Source organism: Camelina sativa, chromosome 11 (assembly GCF_000633955.1).
Source record: "Camelina sativa cultivar DH55 chromosome 11, Cs, whole genome shotgun sequence".
Lineage (NCBI taxonomy): Eukaryota > Viridiplantae > Streptophyta > Magnoliopsida > Brassicales > Brassicaceae > Camelina > Camelina sativa.
The window spans coordinates 25324156-25349215 of record NC_025695.1 but is presented as its reverse complement, the minus strand read 5'-3'; the positions used below and the strand labels follow the sequence as shown (position 1 = coordinate 25349215).

Genomic DNA, 25060 nt, shown 5'->3' with positions numbered 1-25060 from the left:
TCCGCATATACAGTATTGTTTAAAGGTTCAAAACAAAAAAATTATGTCATTTTGCAATTTATTTTTGTCTTCATCTATCTATATATACATTTTCCAAGTACATTTAGCATTTATTTGCTGAAGTTGCCACCTATTTACAAGACTGCCATTGACATTAATTATTATTTTAAATAAAATTAGTAGAAATAATATTTGTTTCAATCGTTTTTCTACAATAAAAACTAAAAATTTCTAAAATCATTCTTCCAAGAATCTCTACAATATCTTTACAATAATTGATTTCAAAATATAAAGTTATGAGAAGCCTATAAATCAGCTACATTCGATTTTGTATGTCCCTAATTACTCCCACATTAAATTCCAAAATATATTTTCTCCTCAAATCTCTATTAACAAATTCGAATGCAGGAAACAAATTAATGGCTAAGAAAATATCATCACATAAGCTTGGCATATTCCTCAAAAACTAGATACTATGCGAATATTTAATCTCAAATTACTCGGTAACCAATTGAATTTGTTGTGTGTTAAGGTGAAAAAATAAACCTAATTAATTGCCTATAAATACTTGACCCATAATCGCAAGTTAGCATCATCAAACACAACGGCTTACTGCAAATATTTAGTCACAAACTCTTTCTCTTCACAATGGATCACTTCATCTCCCCTCGAGAGATGACTACCGAAAAATTCTCAGTTTTCCGGTGACCGACAGGAACATGACCGGTTTTATATCCACCGCCGTTGGAATTAAATGTCATGTTGAAAGGCGGAGAATCGCTGACGGCGTACAAAACAGACCTGGTGATTAGTGAGGTGGACTCAACGGCGCCCAAACGGGAAAGAGAAGGCTTGAGGATGAAGAAAGTGGAACCGATCAAGATCCCGACGAGGATGAAGAGGAGACGCTGTTCACGGAAGAGGTAGTGAAGCGATCTGCGAAGAGAAATGCAGTGGTTTAATCGTCACGCTTGAATCATGGGAATCGTTTCATCGTCACGCTTCGAGCTCAGCAGCTTGTGAACCTTTGGATCTGAACATATTAAAACCGTTTGAGAATAATAAGATCGACTATATATCTGTGATGATGCGAAAGTATTTTTACTCGGGCAAATATTTTGCTCTCTTTCTTTTTAGAGTGTTATCATCCTCTTTTTATGTCGAATGTGATAATTTAACTAATTAATTTTGATAATTAACATGATTAGCAAATGATTTGAATATAGGGGATTAAGTTAATAAATATATCAAACATCCCCACTAATGTTTGGGTATATATATTATCAAAATTAATTAGTTAACGAGGACCAAAACTTTAAGCAAATTTGTAAATACAACTCCTTAATAATACAGTCTTTCACAGCTTGATAGCCCAATAGTGCCCATTAATGTTTGGGTGAATTCAAATCCATACAGAAAAAGTTATATCTCATAGAGAGGACAATACTATGCTAATAGCCTCATATCACAAATTAAGGTTATCAATACTGAACAAAGATTACAGTTTTCACATTTGAGTTTATAACACTCATTGCATCCTCCTAAAATCCATCTAAAGGTGTTTGATCAATTCATTGGGTGCCATAATTTCGCCCTTGACTGAATATTTTCTATCACTGATTTATAACATCCATCTCCTCAAGCATGTTTCACAAGTTTATTTGAAAACATGTTCAAAATTTACCTTAGAGCATACAAGAAACTACTACATTGTAAATCACAAGATCTATTGGACAAAACATCAAGTCAACAATCTTTCTCTATGGGACGGGTTCTAAAACAAGACGGGTTCAAACTGATATTATTAAAAAATAAAATATCATTAGTCTCATATTTCAATACAGATAAACTTTTTATTTTACTACTTTTTTAACAACACCAATATAAAACATGCATAATCAAACTAATTTAACAAAATGGTATTATACAAAATAATTATTAAATAAATTCAAAAAAATGTGAATTCCTAAAAATAAATGTTTGTCCCGTGGTGTACCGCGGGTTAAAATCTAGTGTATAGTATTCATGATGATTTTTATACTTATCCTATTTTAGCTCTATTCTCTCGATTATCCTATTTTAGCTCTATTCTCTCGATGACAAGCTCATCTTAAAACTTATTAGTAGTACTGGTTGTTATAAATATTACACATCAGTTTGGTATGCGACTAACCAATGTGGACACCCTTTATGGTCAATTCCACCTACAAGTTTACCAGTTGGTTCGTCAACATAAAAAAGAAAAAAACAAAGTCTACGCGGTCCAAGAGATGCAAGGTCGTTTTAAAATAATCGTTTGTTTAAGGAAGACTTCACGTTGTCATTGAACAATTATTGCTATTAATTTACAATTAGATTATCTTTCTACAAATTTAATATTTAATCTTGCAACCAGCAGCCTCATCTACCATAATACAAATATACATTGTGGAAAAAATGGCCAAAAATTGTGTATAACAAAAAAAAGAAAGAAAGACAAGTTCTATCGCCAGACTTGCGCGGATCAACACAGCAGTCTCGATCTTCATCTTCTGAGGTCAGCTCTTTTCTTTTCTCCCCCATTAGCAGGATTGCCTTTTTATTCGCACCAATGTTTTAATTAACCTTAAGTAAGATCTTATCAAAATCTATTATTGTAAACGTAAATAAGGATATTTTTTAAAGTTGTACGTAGAAATATAAATATCACCTTATGTTAATTAATCCATGGTCGCTAAGGTTATACATACATCAACGCTTCATCTAAGAAATTTGATTTTACCGCAGCTCCTTTCACCAATTGGTTGTGTTGGTTCTTCGCTTGACACGCTTCATCTAAGAAATTTGATTTTACCGCAGCTCCTTTCACCAATTGGTTGTGTTGGTTCTTCGCTTGACATTATATATGTTTTTTTTTTTTTTAAAGATTGCATATCGTCAGTTCAAGATGATCCAAAAGTTGGGAGCGAAAGGAATCAAGTTAGATGAACGTAATCTGTGGGATGATGGATCGGACCATGATGATGTAACAAAAATATACGTACAAGGGGGTCGTCAAGGCATAGGATCCTTGTATTTCAACTATGTGAAGAGTGGAAAACCGAAAGATGGATCAATCCATGGTTTCTTTGACTACGGTTTCACACAAACGGTATGTCGACATATCAATATCCTAAAAATCGGATATTTATGCGTCTACGCGGCCAAAATCACAGACTTTTTGATATTGGCAAAATATGTCAATATAAAAGTCAATGTTATTTTGGTCTAGTAAATATGACGAGGCAACCGAATAATTTAGTTTTTGTCATTTTTTATTTGCTTCTAATTCAGTTTATGAAGGGAAAATTATCCTTATAGGTAAAAAATGTATGTTTAACATACATGCTAATGATAAACAAATTTAAATAAAATACAAAGATAAGTTTTATGTGAATTGGTCAGGTGCTAGTCCCTTTTCGAGCTTTCACTTTCATCGCCTAATGCTGACTTTGTGATATATTTAATTAGGAATTCACTTTCATCGCCTAATGCTGACTTTGTGGTATTCTAATTTTCACTAATTTTGCAGTTTGAGATAAACCATCTACGAGATGAACACCTTGAATCTGTTGACACTTACTACAACACAAAGTCCTATGCGTTGCAAGCTATTCAATTCAAAACCAATTTCAGGACCTCTGAACTGATGGGGTACAGTTATGAGTGTACTATGTTTACGCTAGCAGTCAAAGGAAAGAAGATCATTGGGTTTCATGGATCTGATAGGGTTCAGATATACACTCTTGGAGCTTACTTCACTTCGATTACTCCTACGAGATTGGAAGCAAGAGGTGGTATTGGAGGGAAGAAGTGGGACGATGGATTCGACCATGAAAATATATCAAAGATCGAGGTATTAGGTGGTGTTGAAGGCATATTGTACATCAAATCTGACTATGTCAAGAATGGAAAACTGGAAAGTGGATTAATCCGTGGTGACTCTGGCGATGGTTTCACACAAACGGTATGTAGCTATATGTTTGAGAAATTATATTACCAAATGTCCATTTAATTGAGTATATCATTAAATGTTGTAGTAACATTTTTTCAAATTTTGCAGTTTGAGATTAACCAGTCAAAAAAGGAATATCTTGTATATGTTGAATGTTACTACAATGATGCGACTCAAGGCATTCAAGGGCTTCAACTCAAAACTAACCTCAATAGATCTGTTATGATGGGGTATAAAAAGGGCAGGAAATTTTCACTTGCATCCAATGGAAATAGGATCGTTGGGTTTCATGGATATGCCGACAAAACCCTAAAGTCTCTTGGAGCATATTTCAGTACGGCCACTCCTAATAAACTGGAATACCAAGGTGATCCTAGAGGACTGCATTGGGATGATGGTTGTAATTATGATGGCGTAAAAAAGGTGTATGTTGATAGTATACTTGATACTGTATATACTGTCAGATTTGAGTACGATAATGGCGGAAAAGTGGAAAAGACTCCCTACCGACGTGATGTTAAAAATGAAAAGGAGGTCATGATTCTATTAAACTATTTCAAGTAACATTTCATCGACCATTCATATATATATCGGTTCTTGAGGCGCTTATACATAGCTTTTTGTGATTGCAGTTTGTGCTTGACTATCCAAGTGAATATATCACGTCTGTGGAGGGAACCTTAGCAGCTCCGAAAAGTGTCAACATTACGTGGATCACGTCATTGACATTCAAAACATCAAAAAGGAGAACCTCTCCAACATATGGAAGTGTGTCTAGTGGTAGAAAATTTGTCCTTGAGAAGAATGGTAGCGCTCTTGTTGGGTTCTATGGATATAATGGTGTTGGTAATACTCTTAATGCTCTAGGAGCATATTATCGCCCGTTTCCTCCTACTCCTGATGCGACGAAACTAGAAGCACAAGGTGGTGACAGAGGAGCTTCTTGGGACGACGGTGGTACTTTCAACAGTGTTAACAAGATTTACATTGGACTAAGCGAAAACGTTATTGGCTTTGTCAAGTTTATGTATTTCAAAAGCGCTAGTGTGGTCATCGGAGATGATCATGGCAACAAGACCATGCTATCTGATATTGAAGAGGTCACTCATTCAATTGCCCTAATTTAAAGTTCTAGATATATAGTTTAACTTTATTATCATTCTTCATGTATGATGTTTTTCTTTTTTGCAGTTCAAGCTGGATCCGTTTGAAAAAATTACATCACTGGAGGGTACTTTTGATGATAAATTAGGAGGTATAACCATGCTTAGGTTCAAGACCGACAAAAGAGACTCTCCATACTTCGGATTCGGTACAACACCAACCTTCGTGTTTCACAAGGATAATCACCAGATCGTTGGGTTCCATGGAAAATCCAGTAACATGCTTCATCAACTTGGGATTCATGTTCTACCCAACGGTTTTAAATTTGTTTTTTAATGTTTTCCTACTTTTTTAAAGTCTACTATGTGTTGAGTTTCTCATATGGAGTGGCGTGTGTAATAAATAATAATAAATCATTTTTTAGTAACATCCTATCGTCAACTCTGTTCTACTTATTGCGTCTCCTATATCTGTATAAGTGTGTCTTTTGACAGGACTATCACGTAATGTACAGTTTTTGCTTCCTAAATTTTGAGTTCTGATGCTTCTCTAGTTCTCCGTAAGTGTTGATATTCTTACCCCAAGCTGCAAAACCATACTGTCTTCATCTTATGTTTTGGTTCAATAATACATTTCTGAGCTGCACATACATACATATAAAAATTTAGGCAATGCTTTGAATTAAATCAATTAGTCTAAAAAATATTACTGTATCTATTTAATGGTATAGTGATGTAGATAATAATGTGAAACTGATGTGAATTTGATTTTAGAAACTCAGAAAAGAAAGATATCAAAACTTTCTCCACCACGTTAAAATTCTTTTTCACTTTCAAATATTTCACGGATGAAACATATTTTTACACAAAATAAACGCAAACTTGAATAAACGAAAAAAATAAACTTACACAAACAAATCTTCAATCTCAAATAATAATACTATTCATAATATTTTATTTAAATCAATTTATCCGGTACATAGTTCGGGTTGGTATATAGTTGGTCATTATATGGGGGTGTTTAAATTTAAAAATAATAAATTAAAAGAAATGAGACATTTTTTTTCAACCAAACATTAATTAAAAGAAAACTCTAGAGTTGATTGCCCAAACTGGATGAAAAGAGTTTACAAATGAAGTTTCTAAGAGAAGAGATCTCGCTGTTCGTACGAGACAATCCGCCTCCAGATTTGACGCACGTGGAATCCTAGACAGGGTAGAGAGAGGGAAAGAAGTCTTGAGCAACCTGAAATCATCAATGGTGTTAGAAAATGCTGGCTAATCGTTAGGGTTATGCACCATCGCGAGGAGCTCCGCATAATCAGTCTCGAAACACTGGCAGGTCAAACCTCCAGAAAGGATACAGTCCATGGCCCACAATAAAGCTTCAAATTCCGAATGAAGAGGGGAAGGGCTCCGACGAAGACACTTTGCTCCCAATAAGAGGGACTGATCCTCAGCGTTACAGCACAACCAGCCCAAACCTAAGTTCACATATGTAGCTTTCCAAGATCCGTCAATCCGACAATGAGGTAAATGATCATGGACAGCCCATGGTGTAGGGGTTCTGATAAATCCTCTGAGAAAGACTGTGTCTTATCCCATAATAACTTGTCACACAAAGCCTGATCAATGATAACTAATGGCTCTGCCTCTACGCCTTGGATAAGTTTTTTGTTTATATCTATCCAGAGCGACCATAAAATTCATGGAAGCTGAAGATTCTTTTCCAAATCTCCCTTGTGACCAGTCGCCCTCCAGAAGATAAAATCAAGATTTGAAAACACTGAGGTATAGGGAAAACCCCAGGCACAACTCGAGCTGGTGACAAATCCCAAACATCTCGCGATCAAGGACACTCAAAAAGAGCATGATTAACTGTCTCAACCATATAATCACACCTTTTACACCAAGTATGACATTGAATACCTTGTTGAGCTAGCCGGCCCATCACAGGGAGAGAACCATACGTAATTTGCCAAAAAAGTGTTTAACTTTTGGTGCAACCTTTAGTTTTCAAGCATGATCGCGGAGGGCGGAACAGGTCGGACCAAACTCCACACCTTCATCCAGCTTGCGTGATAGCATATAACCCGATTTAACAGTATATTTTCTGAATTTAGAGCAGTGCCATACCAGTCGATCCTGTTTGAAAGACTTACTCACCAACAAACTTTGAATAATCTCGATATCCTCTAGATCCATAAATTCCTTTAGGATAGGAAGATGCCACTCCTTTGTGACTTGATTAATCAAATGATTTGCCATCAAACTGGGGTTTAATAACCTACCTCTACCATTTGTTGGATGGGGATACTGATCAGGCATCCAAGTATTTCGCCAAACCGAAACATTATACCCAGAGCCAATTTTCCACCTCACAATGCGTTCCATTAATCCTTTAGTAGAGAAAATACTTTTCCAACTAAATGATGGAGAGTACGGTTTTTTGGCCAATAAAGGATGTTTGTTCCGAAAATACCTACCCCTCATCACCCGAGTCATCAGAGAATTTGAAAATTTAATTAAGCGCCAATATTTTATAGCCAACATCATGTCATTAAATTGAACCAGAGCCCTAAAGCCCAGGACTCCATGATTTTTATCCTTACATAATTTATCCCAAGCGACCCAGTGTAAGCCACGAGCCTTATCATTAGACCTCCACAATAATTTGGAAATGGCGCTCGTTAGTATAGATGTCAAATCCTGTGGAAGTTTAAAACATGAAATAACATGAGTGGAGAGGGCTAGAGCAACTGATTTAATCAGTATCTCCTTCCCACCTTTTGTTAGATATTCCACAGACCAACCATTGACCCGGTCACTCATTCGATCACTAACGTAACTAAAGACCTTATTTCGTGAACCCTCTAGACTTTCTGGAATTTCTAGATAAGAGCCGATACCCCCTTATTTAGAGATGCCAATGATAGTTTTTAAATGGACTTTAGTTTGTTCAGCAACTTTCTTTCCAAACATGACAGAAAAATCATCAAGGTTCATCTCTTGTCATGAGGCTTTTCCATAATTCCCAATAATTTGTGTGACAGTCTTACACTCCTCCTCCCCTGCTTTACAAAAGAAAAGACTATCATCCGCAAACAACAAATGGGAGATAGTGGGAAAATTACGAGCTAATGTGATACCCGTTAACTTTTCTCTCTTTCAGCCTTCTTAATATTAGCTATCAAAACCTCAGTTCAAAGATTAAACAAGTACAGTGATAAGGAATCCCCTTGACGTAACCCCACTGTGGGAGAATGGAACCACGTGGCTGGCCATTACGTAGAACTTGGTAAGAAACCGAGCGTGCACACCACATAATCCATGCAATCCATTTACGATCAAAACCCAAGCGACTAAACACCGCTTCCAAAAAAGTTCATTCTACTCGATCATAAGCTTTACTCATATCTGTTTTAAAAGCTAGGAAATCTTATTTACAACACCTATTTGTCTTTAACCCGTGGAACAAATCTTGGGCAATCAGAATGTTATCCATAATTAATCTACTCAAAACAAATGTCGATTAACTTTCCGAAATAAGAGAAGGCAAAATTCTCTTGAGCCGAAAGTAGAGAATCTTCGAGATAATCTTATAACTTACATTACATAGACTAATTGGCCGAAACTCCGATATTCTTTAAGGCTTATCAACTTTCGAGATCAGACATATATTGGTTTCATTTACCCTTTGATCAAATTGACCAGTCTGAATAAAATCTTTTACCAGACTCACCAAATCCTCTTTAGAAGATGACCAAAACTGCTGATAAAACAGGACCGTCATTCCATATGGTCCCGGAGTTTTATCCGGTTTCATAGCAAATAGAGCTTTCCAAACTTCTGATTCTGAAATATCTTTGGTTAACTCCCTGTTCATATTGTCCTTAATGAGTAGTTTTACCACCTCGACAATCTCTAGAATATAACTCATAGTAGAATTTTTGAAAAGATTTTTAAAATAAGAACTTGTTATATTCTCCATACCTGAGTAGGACATATCCCAAGAATTATCTGGACCAAATAAACCAACAATCTTATTCCTCACCCATCGCTGCTTAGTGTGACACCCCGGTTTGCGGAGAGGTTTAGAAGAATTGATTTGGCCACCTATGTCAGCAAAGTGAACTTATCCTTTTGGTCAAAGGTCCTTAGAGAACTTCACAATTAAGCATGCTTATGCTGGAGTAGTCTCAGGATGGGTGACCTTCTAGGAAGTGGCTGTCTAAATTGTGCGACTGAGGACAAAATACAGGAAAAGATCATGTGGTGATTTGTAGGGGTGATAACAAGTCTTTAAAGCCACCCGGACTTAGCAAACCGACCGTTGGATATGGATGCACTCTCGGGCCTAGTGACAAGATATGAGGCCCATTAGGAAGGTGGGCCCATGGACTGGGAGTGGACATGGGGTCCACTAAGAGGTGACTGTCAGGGCATTACAACTGGTATCATAGCGGAACCAAGACGAGTGTGGACTCGAGCATGGGCTAACACCGTTGGGGGTGGTGATCTTAGTGCATAAACAGGACATTGCGATCTGTTACTGGGGGTGAATTGAGTCACCCAAGTTTGTAGAGAGGTTAAAAAGAATTGATTTGACTACCTATATCACCAAAGTGCAACTATTTTTGGTCAAAGGTCCTAAGAGAACTCCACTATTAAGCATGCTTATCTTGGAGTAGTCTCAGGATGGGTAAGCTTCCGGGAAGTGATTGTCGGAATTGTGCGAGTGAGGAAAAAACAACAGGAAAGATCACGAGCTGTTTTTAGGGACGATAAACAAGTCTTTAAAGCCTCCTCGACATAGGAAACTGACCGTTGGATATGGGGGGGCTCACAAGCCTAGCGAAAATACGTGAGGCCAATTAAGGAAGGTGGGCCCATGGACTAGGAGTGGACATGGGGTCCACTAAGAGGTGGGGGTTGGAGCGTTACAAATGGTATCAGAGCCGAACCCAGACGAGTGTTGGGAGAGGCTTTTGATTCTGACATTGTGATGGCTCCATGGCTAACTGCTCTCGCTGTTCTAACAGAATTCGAGCTCTATGTTGGCGTAGATCTCTTGGGAGACGTTGTATGTGATCATTGTATCTCTGAATGTTCTGATTGCCCTTGGAACGAATATAACTGCTCGTTCAGGTGCTTGGATACGAAAATGGTCGTGTGTGAGGTCAAGTGTGTGATTGAGGGATTGGTACCTGAAACTAAAGATAGACTAGCAGAGAAACAAAGAATTTAGTATCCTTATAAAGTAACAAAACATAATCTTTAAACAATGAAAATCTCGACTCGAACAAATAAAACCCTAATGGCAACGACGCCAAATTGAAACAAGCTTTTTACTAGGTTTGAAATGAAAGGAATGCGTTCAATCAAACACAAACATGATCAAGAACAAGATTCATGTGTTTCAATAAATCTGATATAGTTGTAGTACAAAAGGTGTCAATCCATAAAGAGTCTGATGCATACAGTTAAAATATGATCAATGATTACAAGTTAAGCCAATTCAGATTTAAGTTGATTTTAGCATTATTGGGGAAGGCGTAAACGGTAAGAAACAATGCCAACTCACTCCAGTATCTCAAATGGTCCATAAAACTTCGGAGACAATTTTGTAAAGCTCTTCTTCTCTACAGTCAGTTGTCGATAGGGTTAAGATTTGAGCCAGACCCAATCGCCAATACTGAATTCAACAAAATCTGTGATTTTTATCATAAGCAAGCTTCATCCGTTGTTGAGCCTCCAAAACTCGTTCCCTAGTTGTTACTAGAAACTCATTACGCTGTTGTGTGAGAATGGGCCGATGTAGGGCCTGATGTTGCAGAGCAGAGATTGTCTTGTGCGTGTCGAAGGCTGGTGTCGTTGTCGAAGCTTCTCCGACCTGGTGAGAAGTTGAGCTCATGGATCTTGGCGTCGTTGGCGAGAACAGTGGCGGCTGAGGCAAGGGCGGAGGTGATGGATGGAAATGTGGTGAGGCGAGTTTTGGGATTGAAGAAGATTTGGCTGAGGAAGATGTTGATTAAAGGAAAGGGGATGTACATGCGGCCTGAATTTGGTTGTAAACACAAGTATGCACTTTGAGTCTGAGAGTATCCAATGAAGACACAGGGCGTTGAATGATCTTCGAGTTTTTTTTTGTGTAAGGGCGTAGCCAAGGGAAGCAGAGACACCCAAATACGCGAAGCTTTAAGTAATTCGGAGCTGTTCTAAAGAGTTTCTGGAAAGGAGTTTCCATACCAAGCACAGACGTGGGGAGATGATTGAGTAAGTTGCAGTTGCAAGTTCATACGTCCAGTAAGTCTGCATGTGTGAGTAAGGTGAGACCAGTTTCCACCACAAGCTTGTGTTTCTTTCTGAGATGTCATTATGCTCAAGCGTGTGCAGTGGTGTTGCTAGATTAGAGATGCCAGAGGTGGACAGAAACTATCAAAAAGCAATTAATTCGCCTCCATTATCTGAGTAGAGAATGCCTATTTTGGTGGAGAAGCGATTTTCAACAACGGTTTTGAATCCTTGAAAGGTTTCATAGACTTGGGATCTGAGTTTCAGAAGATATAACGAGGTGTATCTGCTGTAATGGTCAACAAGGATAAGGTAGTACTTATAATTGTCAATAGAGAGAATAGGAGAGCTCCAGAGATCCGTATAGATGTATTCTATAGGACGAGAATAGACAATTGAGTTTTGAAAGAAAGGTAGTTTGTGAGCTTTATTGATAGTTTAATCAGAACATAAAGTGTTTAAGGTTAAAGATTATTTGCAGGGTAAAGAAAAACAAGAAATAACGGTGTTTGTGATAGAAGTAGATGGGTGATCAAGACGACAATGCCAGTCAGCCTTAGTGATTATTGGTTTGGAGGAAGCAAAGAAAGAGGAGAGAGTTAATGGTGAGGCTGGCCACTCGTATAAGTTACCCCTGGTCTTGCCTTGGAGTAACGAGTCCCCCGAACCCAAGTCCTTCACTTGAAAGTGAGCTGGGAAGAATTCAACGGAAACATTATTAGCATTGCATATGCGATATACAAATATGACCTTTTCTGTATATTTGGAACACACAAGACATTGTTTAGATATAGAGCACGAGACTGAGAGGTTAGAAAACTAGAACCATTGTGAGTGAGGGGAAAACTAGTCCCATCGCCAATGAGAACATTATCACCACCATGGCTAATGAAGTGACAGACTGGAGGGATAGCTGGTGAGGTGGTGAGTAGAGCCAATGTCCATTACCCATGGATTGGAGGAAGCTGCTGAAAAGTTTGAACGCGGATGCCAAAGATGAAAAGGAGACGGGAGTAGACCAGACTGAGATGCAGGATTGGATTGTTGTAGTTGACTGCAATGTTTAGCACTATGTCCAAAAAAACCACAGAGCTGACACTTGCCTTGATAGCCACAAGATTTACGGTTGTCAGGTCTTGAAGACTGATATTTTTGCTGGTTGGTGTTGTTCCAGGGTTGAGTCTGGCGCTGAGTTTGTTTACCATTGAAGTTGCGTGATTGGTGTTGACGTGAGGCAACATTGTCGGAGGCTGGAACTGAAGTAGAGATAGAAGATACAGCAATCATCAGTTTTGCTTCTCTAGTGAAATTTTTTTCATGAACCTCGGTGATGGAGGGAGGCTTTTCACGTCCTTCAATCTGGTCAATAACAGACCGGTAGTCTTTAGTTAAGCCAGCAAGAATGAACTCAAATTGCTCTTCATGTTCAAGCGGTTTTGCCATGACAGAATGTTGATCAAATTGATTGGTAAGGCCCTTCATATAATCATCCACAGATTTGTCACCTTTTGGATATTGCTTAAGTAGGAGATGAAGTTGTTGAATGTATTCCCAACTGGGATTGGCATATGTGGCAGCAAACTTGGTCCACAGTTCTGTTACAGTCGTGGTCTTGGTGACAACAGGTTGAATGGATGGAGATAACGTGCTGATAAGATCGTTGTAGATCAACTTGTATTATCTGCGCCATTTGGTGTAGTCTGGATTCAGTGTCTTCTGATTATTGGCGGTGACAGTCGAAGCTGGCATGGAGGTGGAGCCATCGACATAGCCAGCTAGATCATGCCCATCAAGTAGGGAGTAACTTGAAGACTCCATGTTATGTAGTTGTTGGGTGTGAGCTTAGTGATGTTTATCATATTGACGTTGAGAGCATCATGAGTTGTGACAATGCTGCTAGTGTTTTGAGTCATGGATAGAGGCGGCTGTAAAAGGGAGGAACAAGAAAGGACAAGATCTGAAAAGGAGAAAGAGAGATAAGAGAAGAAGAATAGAGCGAAGAAGAAGAAGGGGGAAAAGTTTAGGGTATCGAATCTCGTTGTGATACCATATAAGAAGTATTGTTCATATATTCAAGCTATTTTACACACACCTATTTATACAGACTCAATGAATAGAACTTCTAGGTTAAACCAATACAGAAAATTCCTAAAACAGAATATTCTGAATATTGAATATTGAATGAGGATCATTGTCGTATCTCTAATACTATTAACTTTCATATGTTCCTTTAATCTGAATAGACTCGAAATCTTCATCTATGTTAAATTATTCAGTACTGAAGTTTTGTATTCACCATTATTGGTATATGATGGGCTGAGTACTACAGACCAATGTGAAGACATGCATGCTCGTATTAGACGCCCCAATCCACGTTATGAGGAGTAGTCGGCTAATGCTGATTTTATCGTTTTGGACTCTCTTTTTTTTTTAACAAACAAGGCTTTCTTTCATTCATTAGACAAAGTAATCAGGACTGCAAAATTTAAGAGTTTTCAAAGATAAAACTTGACAGCAAACATAAATAACAAACTGAAAGATAGATAAGTCAGACAGTCATGGCCAAGAGGTGTTGGAGATTTGAGAAAAGCATCAAACCGCAAGCTAGCTCAAGGTGCATCGACGCCACATTCGCAGGCAAGGTGGAGATGTGGTTGATGGTCCGTATCAAGATGACATTGGGACGTTAAGAGTATTTGGTGGTCTGAGGTAGGGACCCTAAGCAATTCTAATGACAAGGTTCTCAAATAATATTTACAACAACAGAGCACCTATGAGTAATTATGTTCAAAATTGCAGTCCTCAGACAATTGAAACAATAAGTCGACACAAAGGAATGCTACGGGAAAGCAATTGAAGACTTGGAACATACCTGGATTTGTGAAGGACATAGATTGGGTCTCGAGGGCTTGTCAAGGTCCTACACAGCTCTAAGGTCAACACAAAGCTCCTGTCCAACTGCGACCAAAAAAAATGCTTGGTGAGGGGATCTAGGTCCGAGGAGCAGAGAGATGAACGCATGTGGCAAGGACGAAGCACAAGGTAAAGAAGGCGATTTGCAGTATCAGATTGTGCGTTTGGAGGCTGGTAACTCGTGAGAAACACCTCACTGGGAAAAACCATCGGAAAAGAGAGAGAGGGGAAGGGATGAAGCTGTAGCATAGCCTGATTCGTTGAGTGTGGGCTTGATGAATCTCTGATACGTTCACCGTCGAAACAGATAAAAAGCAAGCTTAAGTAGAAGAGGAGAACACGGGAATGACGGAGCAGTTTCTCTATATATAAGTATAAAACAAAGAGATAATATGAAGAAAATATTTAAAGTTTGGTGTTCTTTAATAAACTCTGATTGGAAACTTATTCGAGTGAATATTCCAAAAATAAAGAATAATATAATAAGCATAGATTATCCTGTTATTGGTTTAGAGAGCAATGTTACAATGTCCCACAAAAAAAAAAAAAAACTAATAATATTAAGCAGCGAGTACAATACTCACCATTATTTGTAGATAGTACAATGTCCCAGCTGGACTTTATTGCACAGCCTTAATACAAACATCTTATCAAATGATCAACACAATCTTGAAAGAAAAACAAACTACCAAAACCACAAATCTTTCTTACAAAAAATTAAAAAAGAAGAAAAAAAAAAACATTCAAAGCAACTTTTTTTGAGTTCATAATCTCCTCCCACGCAAAATCAAGTATTGCTTATTTTTTTGCAAACTCTGAATCTATTTGTAGAACTCGATAACAGAATACGTATAAGAAAGATCAGTTATTTCACATTTATGAAAACCCGAAGCAGAGGCTAAAGCTTCAAACTGAGAAGATGACCTCATTTCACCACCGGAACATTGTGTTAACATCAACATGTCCATACCGAAGACAATGTTAGAGAAATTGTCGTCGTCCCTCTTTGGTTCTGATGGTGCAACCGTGTCAACTATTATTACTTTCCCCTTTTCCGGCAGACTCTTCCAACAGTTTGTTAGTATCTTTACACAATCTTTCTCGTTCCAATCACGTAACATCCGCTACAAACATTTTATCCATCTTAGTTTGTAAATATATTTATTTTATTCAGTAACCTTTTTCATTCAAATGTAGTATATATAACTTACTCTCAAGAAGATTGCATCTCCTTTTGGAACTTCTATAAACATATCTCCGGATACATGCTCCACTCCTATATATAACAAATCTTAGTAGGACTAAATACACTTAGATAATTAAATATAAAAAAAGGTTATGGAAAACACCATTCAGTTTTCTACATGTCAAATTTGTATTAAATGATAGGTACCTGGATAAACATTAGCAGTGGCTATAATTGCAGCTAAATCGAAATTGATGCCCTTAATTTCAGGATACTTGCGAGTAACAAGGTTCATTATGGTGCCAAGTCCTCCTCCGATATCAACTAAAGTCTTTACATCTTTGAATCCTTTGTAAACTTCTAAAAACTTCTTCATGATCATGGTAGAAGATTCTGACATTGCCTTGTTAAATATACCAGCAAATTGTTCGTCCAACTCAATGTATTCGTAGAGTCCCATGCCATGGGCAGAACTGAATGCATCTTTTCCATCTTGTATCACATCCTTCAGATGTGTCCTGTAACATTAATTCTTCAATTGTTAGTACAAAGGTTATCAATTAGCCGGTTAGATACAATTGAGGCCATCAACTACTATAAATTGGCTGATCTGCAAATAAATGAGGTACGTACCAAGTTTTGAAAAAGACCTCGCTCTGGAGCAACATGAATTGGGTCATGAGCGAACCCGAGTCGTCACCGCGGTTTAAGAAAAACCTGCAAACGGGTTCGGCTGCATATACCCTTTGGGTCATTCCGGTTTGATCGTTACCCCCGGTTTCAACTATACGACACTTAAAGATCGAGTGGCTGACGAGTAACCGTAACATCCGGTCTAACAAGATTGGCGCCTCTGGGTTGGTGGGCTTGGTAGGGAGAGCAAAAGCTATCTCGGAAGAGGAGAGCCACGCGTCTATGCCTAGCGCAGAGATGGTGTCAAAGACGCCAAGCTCCAAGGCAGCTTTGAAAACCATGGGAAAAGCCAATGAATTGGTGATCCTGAACGCTTGCAAGCTCATCAACTTTTCGTCAAGTTGTTCCTGTTCTTTGGTTAGACCCGGTTTAGGGTAAGTGGTTAAGGGTTCTTGAAGATGGTTCGTCATTGTTGTTGTTGGTTGGAAAATTGAAGAAGGTAGAGATGGGAAGGAACTAGGAAGATAGGATGGCTTTAACAGTTGGACTTAGAGTGCCATTTTATAGGGAGATATCTCAAACCAAGTGTCTTCAACCATCCTTAAGACCCTAACCACTTGAATAAATAAAACTTAGATAAATAATCATTAAGATAGTTGAAAAAATATTAAAAGTTAAATAATACTGTGGTTATACATAAAGTAGGTAAAAAATATAAAAAGTTAAATAATAGTATAATACTGTGGTTTTACATAAAGTAGGTAAAACATCCAACGTTGTTACGTTGGTACCAACGTTGGTAATACGACACACAACGCTTATCATATATTATTAACAACGTTGGTAATACGACACACAACGCTTATCATATATTATTTAATAAAGACGGAGAAATACGAGACACAGTACTTATGGTATGTTATTTAACTACGAGATAACCAGCGGTGCTGCGGCATAATTTTCTGTACTTTTTTTTTAATTTTACATTTATTTAGTATTATATAATTTAATTTCAATTTGTAGTATTTTAGAATAAAAAGGGGTTTCATGAATTGGTTGGTGTTGGTTGTTGTTTGTTGTATTCCAATAACATTTAATTATGTAAAAATTGATTATTATAAATTAGTAATTGTAATTTATAATAATCAAATTTTACATAATTAAATGTTACTGTAATCTGCTTAAGTAAGATATAATATTGATATAATGCATACGATATTTTGATATGAAAATTACTTGATATACTTGACCCAATATTAGCAAGTTGCAAGTAATGAAATTAGCCGACTGATTACTTGAATTTTCAAGCCGAGTACGAGGCGGGTAACGAGTTAATATGCCCAGGCCTACTCTCATCATAAAGTCCAAATATCTTTTGTACATTCTGTTTTAGTGTATGTGATTATCCTATCCATTTTTGACAAAGCTGTATGAGAATCTGAATTGATATTGTTTCTTTGGTTAATGTTGGTTTTTTATTGTTGCGATCCTTCCCATTGTTGCTGCTACATTCCACTTTTTCTTTTAGTTTTGCACAAGAGAATCTAACAGAAGTTGATGGAACCAATATTAGCAAGTAGCAACAATTTTCCAATCTAATATATGAAAATATGACTTGATCAAGTAACCGCTGTATGAAATTATCTCTTTTCTCCCAACATGCCACCATATATGAAAATATGAAATTAGACTTTCTTATTATAATACAAACTTCTTACAATCTTGATAGAAAAACAAACAACCATTACGACAAATCTTCATTACATATTAACAATGTTTTTTAAAACATTATGTAAAACATATTTAGATCATAATAATCTCCTCCCACGAAATCATTTTCTTTTCTCCAGAACTTTTTTTTTTGTTTTGATAAGAATGTAAATATTCATTTCACAATGAAAGTTTTGAGTTACACAATTAATCATAAGCTATTACATGGTCCCATGCCAAAAAAAGAATAAAAAACATGGAAGCATACCACATTCCTGCACCAAATCATCAAATTCAAACCATTAGCATAATGATAATGGTAGAAGACAGTTGATGCAAGATAAAAACAAATCCCTAAAGAGAGCCTAGAAATCAAAACAACAATGAAAAATATGACAAAGATGCAAAGCGTTTGATCGATTAGCAAGGAAGTAGTCCGTTCAATGGTAGCCCGAGACAAGTAAGTGACTGCGAAACCACCGAGCTTAATGAGGCAGGCAATGCTTACTCACTCTACTAATTCCATCCTAAGCCCCCTTTGGAGTCAGTAGCACAGAGCCTATCAACTTCACATCCGCAAAAAGCCATACTAGCACCAGCATCTCACATGATCAAACACTAAAAACACTTTGAGATTTTTTGAAGCTTGAAACTAGAGACACACTAATCCGAAGAGGCTGAAACAAAGGCTGAAGACATTTGCGGCGAAGGAAGCAATAAACTTGAGCGCTACGGCGAAAACAGGTGTGACATGTTAAGGAGATGCATGGAGATACAGCTAGCTACCGCGACGCCGGGAAGCCTCAAACCCTTGATCAAGCAGAGCCGACAACTCTTTCCAAAACGAAACTAACAAGTTACCTGCAGAAGCAAAACAAGTCTCGGAAAGCACCAGTCATCATCATCAATCAACACCTTTGGCTCGGGAAGTGAGCTGAGGAATGAATTCGAATGTGACTTGAAGAAGTTAGAGAAGCCGGCCCTATAAGAGAAGCCACAAGAAATGACAGACATAGCTAGCCCAAAACCCCCAGTGAAGACAGAAGCAGAGCATCGAAACATCCGGAGGTTGATTCCAAAGCACTAACAACATGGCCTAATGCAGCAAACACTCAACAGAGGCAAAGCTTACCGGAGTAAGCTAAAGAGCCAGGGAAACCAACGACTACTAACACGGGGCGGGAGAAAAGACACAGAGGGTGAAGACAAGTGGTAGCCGCGGAGGGAAAGAGAGCCAAAGCATCCATGCGCCTGACGGTGAAACAGAGCACCGTCGGACCACCACTGTAGAAGAGCCACCGCACGCCAACAGAAAGGAGAGGTGAGCTAATAGAATTCCCACCCCCACTAAACCACTCGCCAGAGAAGAAACCAAACCGCCGCTTGAGCAGCTACGCGACAGCCACGAAGCGCAAGACCATCGCCAAGATAGCACCGTGAGGAGCCTCACAACATCAGATTTGTCGTCTTCAAAACAAACCGGAGGATGCGGGAGACCACCAAGGAGATGAATTTGCCTAAGTCAAAAGTTAAATTTCAGGCAAGCCGATACCTTTTCTTCTACAGATGGAGCTTCCGATGAACCAAACCACAAAGCTCCGGTGTCAGACCGGGGATCCTCTCGCGATCACGGCGAGGAGAGCTGGTGACCGGACAGGGGAGACGCATAGCAGATCTTAGTGCCGGCTTAGATAGGGGGACAAGGGGTGCGACCGCCTCCGGGTTGATAGATTAAAGAGACAAATAATGTAAGATAAAGGGGCACAAAAAAAAATAATGCTAGATAAAGGAGCACAAAAAAACTAATGCAAAATAAAAGGGCAAAAAAAAAAAAAATGCAAGATAAAGGGACACAAAAAAATAATATAAGATAAAAAAGGCAAAAACAAAATTTGTAACATAAAAATAATTCATTAAAATATGTTTTAACGATTTATTTTTACGAGTCAATAACCAAAAGAAACTCTCTATCTTCTCTATAATTATTTCAACTCACTTCAACGTAGAACAAATTTTTTTTTATAATCTTATCAAGTGTTTACCATTATAAAATGAAATACATATTTTTTTTTTAACATAAAACAGAGATTCAAAAAAAATTGGTCTTTCATTCAAAAAAAAATTGCCGAGGGCCCCCTAAAAACCTTGAGCCTGCACTGGCAGATCTAGGGTTCAAGCGGCGAAGATTCTGGGAGAAAAATCGCCCGCGCGTATAGCACACGCGCCCGATTATTATAACTGTATCCCAACGTGTTATTCCCTCTCCAGAACTTTGAATCGTGTATTTGTGGAATTCCATAACAGAATACGTATAAGAAAGATCAGTTATTTCACATTTATGAAACCCCGAAGCAGAGGCTAAACTTCAAACTGAGGAAATGACCTCACTTCACCACCCGAACATTGTGTTAACATCAACATGTCCGTACCGAAGACAATGTTAGAGAAATTGTCGTCGTCACTCTTTGGTTCTGATGGTGCAACAATGTCAACTAAAGTAGTTACATTTTTTAATCCTTTGTAAACTTCTAAAATATTTTTCATGATCATGCATGGTAGAAGATTCTGACATTGCCTGGTTAAACATACCAGCAAATTGTTCGTCCATCCTAATGTACTCGTAGAGTCCCATGCCGTGGGCAGAACTGAATGCATCCTTTTTCTTCTTGTATCACATCCTTCAGATGTGTCCTGTAAAATTAATTCTTCAATTTTTTTTTTTTGACAAACTAATTCTTCAATTATTCATTGAAAAGTACGTGCATATGTTAATTTAATCGCATATTAGAATAACACCCGCGCTACAAAATATTTCTTTATTTTTTCTAATGTTTGATATCCTTTTTACGGTAATAAATTTTTTAATTCAAAATTGTTTTGGAACTGATAGTGTCTAGCAAACCGATTTAAAATTTAAACTAGGGGTATTGGAAGAAAGAATTTGATTGAATAGATTTGAAGACATAAACAATAGATTTTCAAGTATTCTAAAAGCTTTCAAATTTTTCTTTTTAATTCTATCAATTATATTTTGCAACACTTTAATAGAATAAAAGAGAGTTTTTAACAGAATTGAAAAGATATCAATTCCACTAATTTCTCTATTTCTTTTTTCACCACGTTAACAAAAAAAAAAAGCAAACTGAGCATCACGAGCACACAACAACCTTAGCAGAAATTGCAGGCACCAAAAAAGCAAACACGTTGTCATCTTTCGTTAATGAGAGTAAAGAGATCGAGCCGAAGTTATTTTGTTTCCGTTTGTCGTCGTTTTAGTTGAAGAGAAAAAGAGACGTCGCGGAGTGGTGGAAATCACAAACGGGTCTCTGATCAAGCATGTCATGGTTGTAGAAAACGCATGAATAAAAGAAGAGCTGGAAGGGACGACGTGAGGAAAACACCAATCGCTGATGGTTGTATTCCCAATCGTTAAAGAGTTGTAAGCAAAGAAAAGACAAGATAGAGCCAAGCAACGGAGGCGAGAAGAAGATAGGTGCTAACACCATGACATGACACAACCAATATCACCTTAATCAAAAACTGCAGGAAACAAAACAAAGAACTGAATTCAAAACAACAGAAACAACAGAAACAAATTGAAATGGATAAGTTCGCTCCTTCATCCTCTATCCACGAAGGCTAGGAGTTTAAAATTCAACATAAACAAACACTACAATAGTTTATTAGATGTAGCAATTTTATTAAATGCAAAACTTGAAAACTAAAATCTATCTATCAATGAACTTTTAAATCGTAGCATCTTTCCACATGTCTTCGGCCATAGATTGTCTCCAATTATTTGCATTTTCTCTGTCTTGCTCTTGCGTCTCGAGAGATTCTTCTCTATCACTTTCATCTATATTGACAGAATTATTTCCATTGTTAACTGCATTATTTTCATTAGGGAACACACCTTCGTCCGATCGACATTCTCTACGAAGAAAGTTATGCAGCCCTGCACATGCTAAGACTAATCCAGCTTGTTTCTTGTAAGAAAAAGGAGATGCTGATTTAAAAATAGCAAAACGAGATTTAAAGATTCCAAATATCCTTTCGATCACGTTTCTCAGAGAAGCATGGCGAAGATTAAATAACTCATATGGAGTTTCAGGATCACGACCTTGACCAGCAAATTCCTGTAGATGATACTTAACACCTCGGAATGGAGCTAAAAAGCTGAGACGATTCGCAAATCCACAATCAACTAGATAAAATTTTCCTGAAATTTGGATGATATATGTTACTATATATAAGACATATGATCTATAGAAAATTTATAAATGTTTTACCATTGGGCACTTGGAACTTGTTAGTTCCTCTAGTTAACGCATCACTTAACACTCTTGAATCGTGGGCCGAACCCTCCCATCCACTCAGAATGTAAATAAACTCCAGATCAAAGTTACATACAGCCAAAACGTTCTGAGATATTGTTCCTTTTCGATTGCGATAGCTTGCCACCTCACGCCCAACTACTGTTGCTGGTATATGTGTACCATCTATCGCTCCAACGCAATTCTATAATACATGCAAAAAAAAAGAGTCAAATTCTATGAAGAAAAAACTAAAAGAATCAATTTAAACAAAAGATGAAATAATGCACCTTAAAATATGGATAAAATCGTGTACTTTCTCTGATCTTCAGTGGCACTAAACCATCTGGTTTCACCATCTGACTTGGAGCTATAATAAGCAGAGCTTTTAAAATTTTATTAAAGCTTGTGCTCACTGCAAACTTGGACCTTTGAAATGTGTTTTTCACGTAGCCATATCTTGCATTTTGTCCAACTGTGAGCATGAAGACAGCAAGCATCTCTTCGACAGATATTTTTTTGTGTTTTGTAAACCAGTTTTGTCTCTGATAATTCTAGACAGCTTCAAAAACATATCTGGAATCATACGATACAGCACCCGAAAATCTTCGGAATCATCTTTTAATACCTTTTGTATATATTCTTCTCCGAGCTGTGTGACTGGTCGACGAATGGGACGTTCTATATAATCACCACCCGTGAGTTGCTGTCGTGTGTTATGAATCTGAGCTCCTACCGTCATCATTACCACCATTAAAGATACGTCCACATCAAAATCATCGTCTTCATGCACTCTTGTGTCCTCTTCCTCTTCATGGTCATTTTGATCCATCTAAAAAAGTAACCTATTAAAACAAATTAGTAATTATGACCATGTCTCCCATATAATACAAATATATCTTCAGCACAACTGGGTGCAGTGACAATAACAACAAGAACTAGTAACGATTCAGAAGAACAAATATATACCTCTTGAAACAGCTTACGAACAGCTTTTGGTTGATGTGGGCTTCTTCTCTTCTATTTGTTTTGAAAATATAAATGTTAGTCGACTGATCTAGAAACAGAAAAGAAAAGTTATATATATAAGTGCTGAAATTTTAAATCTTAATAAGACTAATATGTAGGGATTCTTATGAGATATAGTAGGAAAAAATCATATGTTATATATTTTGAATTTGAAAGTTTGTTTAAATCTTAATACACGTGTATTGTTTCCCTAATTTTGGGGACTTTTCTTTTGGTATCATTGACTTAGCAAGGATTCATTTACGTGTTCTCTTTCACATATATATATGCTTTAAAGGAATCACACATTCGACCATGTATAGATATTTGCATTATTTGATTCGTGTAAGCTTGTAAATAATAACAGTTGTCAACGAATTTGTCTTTTGATGCACGAATTGTTTAGCTCGTGTAAAGCGTACGTGATCCAGAGGTGAACAAAAACACATGTTATTATTATTATTATGATTATTTAAACTTCAAAACTAAGCACTTATTATTCTGATTTTTAAGGAAAAAAGCAACATTGAAAAGTGAGAATTTAAAATAAAAAAAACTACTATTAGAATAATTATTTTAAACTTAGCTATTGTTTTATTCGATTCAACAGAAAATAAAAAAATAATACGCTAAGTGTTACGGAGAATCCAGCCCAAGCGGTCTTCGACAGACATGCTCACAAATACGTCTTTCATTTTCAACGTATGGATTTTGGTTACTGCATCATAGCGGACATGATCTTCCAAATCAGGAATCTCTTTGACAGCATCCCAAACATTATTCTTTTTTTTCTGAATTTCTCTAAGCTCAACTTCTCTTTGTTGTCTTTCTTCTCTTTGTTGAATCAGACTTATAATCTGAGTGCTAACTCCAACCATTTCAGTTAATACCTTCTCTGAAGACTCACCATGATTATTAGTTGAATCTAATGGATCTCCATTACGACTGGTTTTAGCTCTTTTCCTAGTAGGTAACTTTGGTTTAACAGAGACTTCATCCACCTCGTCGTCATCCCCCAAATCATCTCTTGCTTGAAGATCATCATCTTCGTCTTCAAAAGTTTCAGCATTTGAATCACTACCAAGTCCAAACGTGTTGATTCCCTTTGCTATAACAGTTTCAAAAATCAATTGTAAATCCTCAAAATCTTCAAAAGTGTTGGTCCTCAGGTTTTCATGCCTTGGATGCCCCTGAAAAAACATCATACATTAATTATTATTTATCAATCGTGATTAAAATATATTTAAATTTGGGAAAGTTAGAGTTACCAACAAGTAGGCTGCCCACACATCATCTGGAGCTGTAAATTGTTTTCTGATGGGATCCCATCCAAAACCAGAGCTAAAGCGTAAGAGTTCAGAATACACATTATATTCCCTTCTTAAAGTCTTCATTCGACTTAAGTAATTCGTGTAAGTCTTATTGCATTTAAGCTTTTTATTTAGCATTGGTAGTATCTTTGTCTCTACCGTAGCTTTATTTATCGAACCGCTTTTGTCACGCCACTCCCGTTTGATAGCTTCAACTAATGTAGCCTGCAACTCTTGACACTCTTCATATGTCCAAGAATTATATGAATTTTTCTTGGTTTTTGTTTTTGTGTGCGACCCTTCTCCGGTATCCATTCTAAAGAGAAAAAGCAAAAAAAAAAAAAAAAAAAAAAAAACATAAAGAAATGAATAAACATGGGAGTGTAAGTAACTATATAAAATTAAAACAGAGAACTTACGAAAGATGACTTCAAATTGTTTTCGTGAGATGGTTTGTTTTGCTTTTGAGAAGTGAAAGGATCTCCAATATTATATAGGAGAAGTAAGTGTAACAAATACTACTTTTTAGGGATTTTATGATATATGATTGATAAGAGTGTATGTTAATTTAAAATTTGAAAATGTAGAATATCCATAAAGAATATTTAGTCAATAAC

At 37.1% G+C, this 25060-nt stretch overlaps 5 protein-coding genes across 5 annotated transcripts; 1 reads left to right on the top strand and 4 right to left on the bottom strand.

Annotated features, from left to right (window-relative positions):
- On the top strand, positions 2423 to 5521 carry LOC104724217 (jacalin-related lectin 44-like). The gene is made up of 6 exons (XM_019232715.1): positions 2423 to 2536; positions 2906 to 3130; positions 3551 to 3985; positions 4082 to 4507; positions 4606 to 5073; positions 5165 to 5521. The coding sequence occupies exons 2-6, from the start codon at positions 2927 to 2929 to the stop codon at positions 5411 to 5413; spliced, it is 1782 nt and encodes a 593-aa protein (XP_019088260.1). The 5' UTR covers positions 2423 to 2536; positions 2906 to 2926; the 3' UTR covers positions 5414 to 5521.
- LOC104728314 lies at positions 12256 to 12813 on the bottom strand. The gene has a single exon (XM_010447311.1). The coding sequence runs from the start codon at positions 12811 to 12813 to the stop codon at positions 12256 to 12258; it is 558 nt and encodes a 185-aa protein (XP_010445613.1).
- On the bottom strand, positions 14824 to 16651 carry LOC104724216 (indole glucosinolate O-methyltransferase 1-like). Its single transcript, XM_010442672.2, has 4 exons — positions 16103 to 16651; positions 15677 to 15987; positions 15495 to 15559; positions 14824 to 15407 (listed from the first exon to the last, which is right to left on the bottom strand). The coding sequence occupies exons 1-4, from the start codon at positions 16570 to 16572 to the stop codon at positions 15105 to 15107; spliced, it is 1149 nt and encodes a 382-aa protein (XP_010440974.1). The 5' UTR covers positions 16573 to 16651; the 3' UTR covers positions 14824 to 15104.
- On the bottom strand, positions 21534 to 22957 carry LOC104728313. The gene is made up of 3 exons (XM_019231944.1): positions 22754 to 22957; positions 22135 to 22330; positions 21534 to 22031 (listed from the first exon to the last, which is right to left on the bottom strand). Exons 1-3 carry the CDS (start codon positions 22955 to 22957, stop codon positions 21559 to 21561), a joined length of 873 nt encoding a protein of 290 aa, XP_019087489.1. The 3' UTR covers positions 21534 to 21558.
- Positions 23763 to 24758, bottom strand: LOC104724215 (uncharacterized protein At2g29880-like). Its single transcript, XM_010442671.1, has 2 exons — positions 24402 to 24758; positions 23763 to 24323 (listed from the first exon to the last, which is right to left on the bottom strand). Exons 1-2 carry the CDS (start codon positions 24756 to 24758, stop codon positions 23763 to 23765), a joined length of 918 nt encoding a protein of 305 aa, XP_010440973.1.

Bases quoted from the DNA above. Each gene is read 5' to 3' on its own strand.
- LOC104724217 (XM_019232715.1), top strand. From the start codon at position 2,927: ATGATCCAAAAGTTGGGAGCGAAAGGAATCAAGTTAGATGAACGTAAT. The intron at 3,131-3,550 runs GTATGTCGACAT...CTAATTTTGCAG, and splicing joins ACTACGGTTTCACACAAACG to TTTGAGATAAACCATCTACG. The intron at 5,074-5,164 runs GTCACTCATTCA...TCTTTTTTGCAG, and splicing joins TGCTATCTGATATTGAAGAG to TTCAAGCTGGATCCGTTTGA.
- LOC104728314 (XM_010447311.1), bottom strand. From the start codon at position 12,813: ATGGCAAAACCGCTTGAACATGAAGAGCAATTTGAGTTCATTCTTGCT.
- LOC104724216 (XM_010442672.2), bottom strand. From the start codon at position 16,572: ATGACGAACCATCTTCAAGAACCCTTAACCACTTACCCTAAACCGGGT. The intron at 15,560-15,676 runs GTACCTATCATT...TGTTATATATAG, and splicing joins CACTGCTAATGTTTATCCAG to GAGTGGAGCATGTATCCGGA. The intron at 15,408-15,494 runs GTAAGTTATATA...AAATGTTTGTAG, and splicing joins GAGATGCAATCTTCTTGAGA to CGGATGTTACGTGATTGGAA.
- LOC104728313 (XM_019231944.1), bottom strand. From the start codon at position 22,957: ATGGATCAAAATGACCATGAAGAGGAAGAGGACACAAGAGTGCATGAA. The intron at 22,331-22,753 runs GTATTAAAAGAT...CATGTATTATAG, and splicing joins GAGAAGAATATATACAAAAG to AATTGCGTTGGAGCGATAGA. The intron at 22,032-22,134 runs CTAGAGGAACTA...TCCAAATTTCAG, and splicing joins AGTGTTAAGTGATGCGTTAA to GAAAATTTTATCTAGTTGAT.
- LOC104724215 (XM_010442671.1), bottom strand. From the start codon at position 24,758: ATGGATACCGGAGAAGGGTCGCACACAAAAACAAAAACCAAGAAAAAT. The intron at 24,324-24,401 runs GTAACTCTAACT...ATGTTTTTTCAG, and splicing joins TGTGGGCAGCCTACTTGTTG to GGGCATCCAAGGCATGAAAA.